The 9231-nt window shown below is 43.4% G+C and overlaps 2 protein-coding genes across 2 annotated transcripts in view; both read left to right on the plus strand.

The window, feature by feature from the left end:
* Positions 1-2939: 2939 nt before the first annotated feature.
* Positions 2940-6460, plus strand: LOC134198191 (uncharacterized). Its single transcript, XM_062667538.1, has 7 exons — positions 2940-3136; positions 3364-3435; positions 3672-4112; positions 4168-4315; positions 4375-4646; positions 4709-5217; positions 5327-6460. The coding sequence occupies exons 1-7, from the start codon at positions 2940-2942 to the stop codon at positions 6280-6282; spliced, it is 2595 nt and encodes an 864-aa protein (XP_062523522.1). The 3' UTR covers positions 6283-6460.
* A 1516-nt stretch (positions 6461-7976) lies between these two features.
* The window catches only part of LOC134187088 (uncharacterized), a 7440-nt gene continuing 6185 nt past the window's right edge, over positions 7977-9231 (plus strand). Inside the window, exons 1-2 of the mRNA XM_062655209.1 lie at positions 7977-8434; positions 8508-8570. Of these exons, the coding sequence (XP_062511193.1) occupies positions 8054-8434; positions 8508-8570 (444 nt within the window). The 5' untranslated portion in view covers positions 7977-8053. The remainder of the gene's footprint in view (positions 8435-8507; positions 8571-9231) is intronic.

Below are 9231 nucleotides of genomic sequence, written 5' to 3' on the forward strand. Positions count from 1 at the left end.
CCGTAGGAAGCAAATAAAAAGTGGTACGGCCTAACGCACGCTAAAGGGCGTGGCTTTTAATTTAGTGCGCGTTAAAGCAAGAGACCAATGCTCCAATTAATGTCTGTCAGTCTGGTTTCAAATTGAATGCCTCCTTATATGTGTTTGTTTTTCCTCTTCTCTCTCTTTCGCTCGCGCAGAGAAGGGTCTGGCTAGGCGAGGCTACAAAAAGTGGTGCGGCCATGGCCGCACCAGCCGCACCGGCTCCTACGGCCCTGATCTAAACATAAATAATGCACTGAGAACGACTTACAACATCGAAATGTTATTTCTTAGTAACACAAGAATTTCTCGCAAACTATTTTGTCTAGAATATAACAGAAGGTACAGTAGCAATATATATTAATTCTATGAATTTACTACCAATTACAAAGGAGTTTTGCATACTAAATGTACTCGTTTATGGACCTTTCTTATCTATGGTACTAGAATTTTAAAAACTTTTTCTTTGAAAAAGAAATAGATGTAGAAATTGTATAAGAAGTAATAGAAACAAGATCCATAGATAATATGAACCAAAGCCAGACATCATTAGTGAATCCTTCCAACCCACTAATAGTAAAATGTAGGGAATGTGGGAGTTGGAAGGATTCACTAATGATGTCTGGCTTTGGTTCACATTATCTATAGATCTTGTTTCTGTTACTTTTTATACAATCCCTACATATATTTATTTTTTCAGAGAAAAGTTTCTAAAATTTCTAGTTTGGCAAGTTTTTAGGAGTGCGAAAGCGCAACCTATTCCATTAATTAAACAAAGATTCTATAGCATAACGAAAATACACATTTCCTAAATCATACTTGCTATACATGTATAGTCACACATCTCGAGCATGTGGATCTTACGCGTAATTACAGTGTTCTCTACTTGCAAAATATGCAAATAACAGTGTTTGTGTATAGGTTTGAATCATGCAAACGTTCCATTTAGTTGCAATTATAACTTACTACTAATAAATGAAGCTCTGTTCTACTCACTTGAGAGCTACGAGCGTATGTGCATGTAGTTGTGTGTGTGTGTGTGTGTGTGTGTGTGTGTGTGTGTGTGTGTGTGTGTGTGTGTGTGTGTGCGTGTGCGTGCGTGCGTGCGTGCGTGTCTGTGTCGTCGGGGAAGGGTGTGGCTACGACTGACAGGCCGGCGCACTGGGCTAGCTTGTTAGACTCGAGCCAGTCTCTCCCAGCCTTCGTCATTCCCCGGATTGTCAATCCTCGCCGTGGAGAGACTGGTTTCAGACCGCCTTCTTCCGGTGCAATTAACTTTGAAGAGGTCATACCTTCTAACAAACAGGGTTACATAAACGGATCTCGGGATCCGTTTAGTGGTCGCTGCTTGTATCATAATATCGTGATTTGTTAGTACAGTTTCATAATGCATACCTTTCCAATTACGGATGTAATCAACGAAGACATCTCATGCATATCTGCTGTCTACCAAGACTATACTGTACACAAACGACGACTTGTAGTGCGCTCTTCACGCAAACTCACGTCCCTACACGTCGTGGTTTGTATTCTGCGCCTGTCAACGGCAGTAAGGACACCTAGTAAAGCCGTTTGTTCGAACCGATGCTTTCTAGCCAGCCAGCTGCATGCTCAACGACTTCATGATCACGTCTAGTAGACGAAGTCTTGCAGAGAATTCACGGCGAAGTTTTGTCGCGATTTCGCGGCAAGTCACGTCGAATCCGGACGATCGAGTACTAGCCGATGCGCGCATCGCGAATTTCATCGCGAATTCACGGCTCCACGCGCGACTAACAACTGCTCGCAGCGGATTCACGGCGATCAGACACATGACGATCGCGTCCGCGCCACCACTAGTAAATGAAAGTGTTTGGACTCGAGCCTGTCTCTCCCAACTACCTAAATAATCTGCATGTCATTATGTGACCATGAAACTGTATACATGACGTAAAATTCCTGAGGGCGGTCTGAAACCAGTCTCTCCACGGCGAGGATTGACAATCCGGGGAATGACGAAGGCGGGGAGAGACTGGCTCGAGTCTACTAGCTTGTACTTGTACTGTACCATTTGAACACGTTAGGGTACGACATGGAATGCCAGTTTCAAAAGCGTCAGCTCCTTCTTCGTCATCATTGTACATGTGTCGGTGTCATTGAACGCTACACGCACACGCCGACTTTGCGCACGTTCACGTGAGCTCGAGTACGTACTGTACGTACATGTGCTGAGCGTCTTGAACAAAAGCCTCTACACGCGACCGGCTTGTACGCACGAGGTCTTTGATTTGCGGCCTAGAGAGAGGTCGGCCTCTAGACACACGACAATACTAGGGTAGCTGTACTAAGTCAACTCACTTTGTGCGCAAAATTTCATCGTCTAGGCCACACCTAGACTCTAATAGCTCGTAACAAACGTCGTATTCAACCGTTGAACGTCGACATTTCGTGATAAAAGCGAGCCGAATTTGCTTTTTGCCTTCTGCTTGAAGGAGTTGGTGTTCCAATTACGGCAAGAAGAGGTCTATCGCGTCTGCGATTGCGATGACGTTCAACGTCACTACTTCTACAGTAGTACGCACTTCCGTTTGCTAGTGCGATTCAAAGTGCGATTCTTTTTGCCTAGCTGTAGGCTCTAATTAACTAGCTAGGGTTTTTCAACCATAGCACGTGTCAAGAACTCTTGTCACTTTGTCCATACAAACGAATGGCTAGTAACTTCTCTTTCGAATTCAACCGACTACGTTCTCAAGTTGTGTTGACGTCATACCATGGCCTATTTTCGGCCACGTAACTTTATCATTGAATAGCCATCTTGTTCAGCTTTGTTAACCAATCAGAATATTTTGGCCGTTAGACACACCCTTTGGGCGTGTCCATACATACGGGTAAAATTTTAGCAGCGCATGCGGCTTAGTAGGAATTAGTAGCCGACCACAATGTCTGGGCGCCGCAGTGGTTTCTCAGCTTCTGTGTGTGCTTCGGATTTGGCCGGGCGATTTTTGTCAGAAACAACGGCTGACGAGGTTTCTGACGAGGCCGACGTATATTTCACGTCGGACTCGTCACCGGACGACGATGCGACGGAGGACGAGGAAGATCTTCACGTTGGCGAAGATAGCGATGACGCTACGCTGTAAGTCTAACGGTTAGATGTCAACTCCTCTCGTTTCTTCGCGATACGCTGTTCAGTAAACGTTTTGGAAGGTGTTTTGAAAGCTTGGGCGTTGGCCGTTGGGAAGAATCTAAGTTATGCCCCAACAAGTAAAGGAGTTTGTAGCTGTTGCTGTGACTACGTTCCCGGATGTGTTTGATGGAAACGCAATGTGCAAACAGTTTTCTAATATTATATGTATTTCTTAGCTCTCCGGACGAAGCTGTTACGCTCTACGAGGAAGATCTTCCCGTTCACGTTGACAGCGATGACGACACTTTGTAAGTAAAACATTTATGTGTGTAGTTCTTTTGTTTCGTCGCGATACGCTGTTTATTAGACCGTTTCAGTAAGTTGTTTGCAAGTTAGCTGTTGCTGTAGTGAAGATTTTGAGTTATGCGCATAGCAACACACGTATGTCGAGGTTTGCTATGGTTAGTTACCCGGATGTGTTGGTTGCAGACCTAATAAATTGCTATCATGCAAACAGTTTATAATATTTTTATACATTTCTTAGCTCTTGTTCACCTCAACAGCATTCTTCGCCACCTGCTCCATCTCTCTCTACTACACCACCTCCAGTTCTACCACCTTCCAGCCCATCTTGTCTTACTTCTTCATTGTCGTCAACATCACGTCCTCGTCGTTCTCGTCAGCCACGTCAACGGCCAAATCCTCGGCCGCAAGCCACCCGTCGTCAGCCTCAACAACAGCAGTCTCAACAACAGCAGTTGTCTGATTCCGAGCCTGAGCCAGCCGAACACACAGATCGCTGCACTGATCCACTGAACTTCCAGGAGTTGTCTCATTATCCACCTATTGATAATTATCAATTAAATTTATCATCATTTGTACCATCGAGGCAACCTGGATTCTACCCTCCTCCAACGTATCCAACCGACGCCCTTGGAGTCTTCAAACTGTTCTTCACCGATGAAATGCTAGAGACTATCAGAATGTATGTGTTTGATGTCTTTTGTGTGCGTTTGTCATTATGTTATAATATTTTTTAGAAACAGCAACATCAACGGTGAAGGCAGTTGCAAAAAGAGCTACCGAGGAAAATCAGGAGGGCGCCAAGGGGAGGTTAGTTTTCGTTCAGTGACGCTTGCGGAGATGAACTCATTCTTAGGGCTCATAATATACATGGGAATTGTAAAGGTATGTACTATAACAAAATTCCTTAGTAGTTTCTTTTTAATTATATATGTATTTATTAGGTTCCTGAGCTCTCTGAATACTGGTCCACAACCTTTCCATTTCACGGATTGTGGGCCAGACGGTTCATGTCTTGCAATCGTTTTGTCGCTATACTATCGGTCCTGCAGTTGGAGAATCCTCGCACTGACAAGGACCGAGGGGCTGACCCATTGAGAAAAGTCAGAGGCCTCGTTGAGGCCATGCGTCTTAATTGCATCAAATATGGTCAGCCCCATGCCCGTGTCGCACTTGACGAGCGAATGGTCAAAGCCAAGGGCAGTTTTGGCTTTAGGTATGTAGAGGTTTCTAACATAAAAACTAGGAAATTACTAAATTTGTTTTTGGTGTTATTAGGCAATACATAAAAAACAAGCCCGTCAAGTGGGGGGTGAAGTTGTATTGTGTATGCGATTCCATCTCTGGCTACACATACAACTTCGAGATATACACGGGCAAAGAGCGACAATCATCAGATGCGGCGACGACAGCAGCAAGAGTAGCAGCAACTACATTAACAGCAGCAATGACAACAGCTGCAACAACATCAGCTGCAACAACAACAACTGCAGCAACAACGTCAGCTGCAACCACAACACCATCGGCTGGCTCGGCTCGGAAGCGACAGAAGACGACACGTCAGGCAGCGGATGACACAAGCGTGATCCATCATACAGTCATGCGTATGATGGATCCACTCCTTGATCAGGGGTACACCGTATACACCGATCAATACTATACATCGGGACCTCTGTTCAAGGAGCTTTACAGTCGGGGTACAATGGCCTGTGGTACAGTCCAGATAAACAGGAAGGGTGTTCCTAACGAACTGAAGAACACGCGAGAGTTTGGAAGATTTCCAAGAGGTAACCACACATGCGTGTACACACACACAGTGACACACGTGCATGCGCGTGCGCGCGCGCACACACACACACACACATCTATTAGCAAATAGAATTCAGTTTTGTTTAGGTTCATTTCGTTACGAACGCGACGGTCCACTCTGTACCATCCAATGGGTGGATCGCAGCGTAGTCACACTAATGAGCACCCTTCATTCTGGACACCGTTATACTCCTTGCACCAGATTTACCAAGGATCGTGCAAAGTATGACGGGAACCACAGGATCACCATTTCCAGACCTGAGGCTATTGGTGACTATAACATCCATATGGGCGGGGTCGACAAATCCGACCAAATGATAAAGTACTATGAAGTCCTGCACAAGAGCCTCAAGTACTGGAAGAAGATCTTTCTGCACATGATTGACTTAGCCGTGTTCAACAGCTACATCATGTTTACTGCCCTTCAACAAGAACATCCTCAAGATCCACTTCTCCAGAGGAAAGGGCAGTATACGCAGAGAGTCTTCAGGTGTGAGCTTATGCGAGGGTTGGCTGGAATCGATGTTAACGAACCTGTACCACAGTATCGTACAAGAAGAAAAAGATTGGTACAGGTTCATCCACAACAACACGAAAAACAACATCAACAACAAATGCAACTTCGACAAGACGTACAAACACAACAACAACAAATGCATCAACAACATCAGCAAGACATAGAAACACAACTACAACGAATGCATCAACAACATCAACGAGACATACAAACACAACAACAACAAATACAAGCACAACAACTAATACAACAACAACAACAAATACAACAACTCTTACAACAGCGACAACAACAACAACAACAAATACAACAACTCTTACAACAGCAACAACAACATGCACACGAACAGCCAAACCCTCGGCATAGCTCACACATCCCCGTTATAGCAGAGCGGGTAGTACGTTGCATTGTCTGCTATTCGGAAGGCAGAAAAAACACCAGGACCCGTTATCGGTGTCAAGAATGCAACGTACCCCTCTGCGTGTCATCCGCTGACAGACAGTGCTTTAGGAATTATCATTCGTAACTGTACATATTTGTTTATATATTTGTATATATATATTTGTATATATATATATATTTGTATATATGTATTATTATTGTATATATATATATATCTACTTGATCTTCTGTAGAGATTCAATTTTTTTATATGTATATATGTTCTATGTTATTAATTTTATGCTGTACATATGCTGTTTTCAGTGACGTGTCATAGGAAATTAGAATAGATATGTTTAGTGGGAATTTTTGCTGTCAAGTAATTAGAGTAGTATCAACAAGTCAAAATCAACTAGTGAAAGTTGTCAACAGTTACAAAAACTCTATCGTTTGAAAGCGCAATCAACATGCTTTTCAAAGATGTATGAAATGTTTTTCTTCTAAAATGTGGCTGCAGTTGCAGATATACGTAAGCGAGTACTTTCTTGCGCGCGCGCTAGATAATTAAAGGCGTGACATGTAGTGTACAAAGGTGAGAGATGGGCGTGATGTTGCACAGCGGAGTTAGGGTCAATTAACACCATGTAGTGTAATAATCATCACACGTGCGAGACAACCTGACACGTATAGCTGGTGAGACAGGCCGAGGCAACAGCAGATATTTACGTGTGGTGCTGTGGTTTTGACATGTTCTCACGTGGACACCTGGTGAGATACTGCTTGGACGTGTACACATGCCTACTAGTAGGCACCTCTCTGTTCGCGTTGACTTTGCTCTCGGGAGTGCTAATGATGCAGCTGTATTTGTTTACCACGCTCAGATGTTAAGTGATATTCCATTAACTTTATCTAGAGGTCATATTACAATACAAAGATGTTAGGTAAAAGTAGAGAAAGTCGCAGGCTATCAGGACGAAAGATTACGAGAAGAGGAGACAGAAATACCAAGCATCTACTCGCGAAACAAGAGCAACTGTGTTGATGTCAAGGCGGCGGACCATTTAGTGACCTTGCTAATTGGCTACTTCCTCTATTAGCCGCATTCTTGTTGTAAGACCATACCTTCTTAATGACTCAAGAATCCTAACGACTTTTGATATGCCAAAATCAAACCGCCTGTGTAATACATACGCCTTCGTTACCCTAACTATAGAAAATCCGGGAAATTGCGGTTTCGAACGATACCAAGATCGTCACTGTCCGCCCTATTGCGCAGAAGTTATTACAGAGTTTCAAAGCGCAAAGTCAACGCGAACAGAGTAGCTGATACTTATAGCAGTACTTACGCGTGGTGCTTTGGTTTTGATTCTGTTGATTTTGTGTTGATGTTCTGCACAGAAAAGTGACTCTGTTCGTTATCGCTTACGAAATGGCGAATTTGGACATTTACGAAAGTTTTCCGCTTACGAAATTTTGTTGATTTACAGTATTTACAAACATTAGTTTCGTGAGGGTAATGTTAATTAAATTTAAAATATATATCGCAATATGAAATCTACATCATTACAAATACCGTTACTTTCATGATCAGAAACGCTTGACTGGGTCATCTGTTTTTGAAAGACTTCCAACCATTTGTGGGCTCGAGGCTGGAATTGAAGTGGACTAGAAGGGTGTGGCCTTTTACACTTTGGATGCACTGTAACTTTGTTAACGGATGGCAGACAAATTGTCCACTCTCTACTAGGTAATTTCCATTATTAAATTAAATTAATTGTTAATTTCCAATTTATTTTGTGTAACCGCGCAGGCGCTTCTCTCGTCATATAAACCGCACGTGATCACCTCAATCGAGTTTGCATGTTGGCATGGTGTCTTTCCACAGTATTTACTAGTTCGCTCGACAACTCCTCAAGATGACTCTCGACCACCGTCTGCCGTGGCTCACAGTAGCCCTACGACGAGAGAACAGCCCAATGAGCAGCACGACGTCTCTCCACGTCCGCAGTTTGTACGAATCCGATCGCGACCTCTTCCGCTGCAACTCCGAGTCTCCCTCAATGCACGAGCAGAGATACTCTATACGCAGTAGCCGCCCTTCAAGTGGTCAAAGCATCCAAAGTTCGTCGACTCCTCGTCACTACAGCAACTCTACATCTGCAAGCGTTACACCAACAAAGAGGCCATTGTCAGCTCCGCCCCGCACTGGCGGCGGATTTTGTCTTGCGACGCCGCGTCTAAAGTCGGCACGTTCGGACGGCAAGAGACCGTTGAGGAGAGCTCAGTCGGCTAGGCCGGTAATGTTTTGGAAAAGAAGCAGAAAAACTATTGTTTAGAATTCTTTTGTTTATGAATGGACTTCCTGTTTAGACTTTAACGGGAAATGCTCACGTGCACACGAAGTTGGAAAGGCCTTTGCTAGCAGACGGCACGGTATGGTTATGGATTGACTTTATACCTACAGTTTGTATAGTGTATAGTGTATAGTGTATAGTGTGTAGTGTATAGTGTATAGTGTATAGTGTTTAGTGTCTAGTGTATCTACGTCTATGTAGGGATAAATTTATTATTTTGAGTTTTAGAAAGATTTTAATTAAATGAAGTATCAATAATATTTTATTTAAATTTTCAAACTAAACACAAACGTTACTATAAGATGTAAACGTGACTGATAAATGAGTGTGTTTGTAATCAACGCATATTGAGCTACAACTTGCAGCTAGAATAATGTACACCAAGCAGGTTGTTGTATATACGATCACTCATGTAGTGGCGTAGCTTCGCATCTATGGGGGATTGACCCCTAAATTTTGCTATACCATTTGCCAAATCGGGCAGATAAAAAAGATTGCCTCTAATTTAACGAGGTGAAGTGAACAAGGGTTAATTCAGTGGCATAGGAATGGCATCCAAGTTGGGGGAACCTCAATGCACGCAAGTGTAGCCTCATGTACACACAACGACTGCGTGCAAGTGTAATATTTACACTGCATGTCGTCTATTGGAGCTCCTCGTTTTCTTCGATCTACTTGTAGTAGCTCATTTTCACAATCACTTATTTTATATATAGTGACCATAGGTTACTGATTGGGAG

The sequence above is a fragment of the Corticium candelabrum genome, chromosome 1 (genome assembly GCF_963422355.1).
Source record: "Corticium candelabrum chromosome 1, ooCorCand1.1, whole genome shotgun sequence".
Lineage (NCBI taxonomy): Eukaryota > Metazoa > Porifera > Homoscleromorpha > Homosclerophorida > Plakinidae > Corticium > Corticium candelabrum.

What these genes read in the sequence shown, in the direction of transcription:
- LOC134198191 (XM_062667538.1), top strand. Translation starts at nt 2,940, where the DNA reads ATGTCTGGGCGCCGCAGTGGTTTCTCAGCTTCTGTGTGTGCTTCGGAT. An exon ending in GACAGCGATGACGACACTTT is followed by an intron (nt 3,436 to 3,671) that starts GTAAGTAAAACA and finishes TACATTTCTTAG; the next exon opens with CTCTTGTTCACCTCAACAGC. An exon ending in TATACATGGGAATTGTAAAG is followed by an intron (nt 4,316 to 4,374) that starts GTATGTACTATA and finishes TGTATTTATTAG; the next exon opens with GTTCCTGAGCTCTCTGAATA.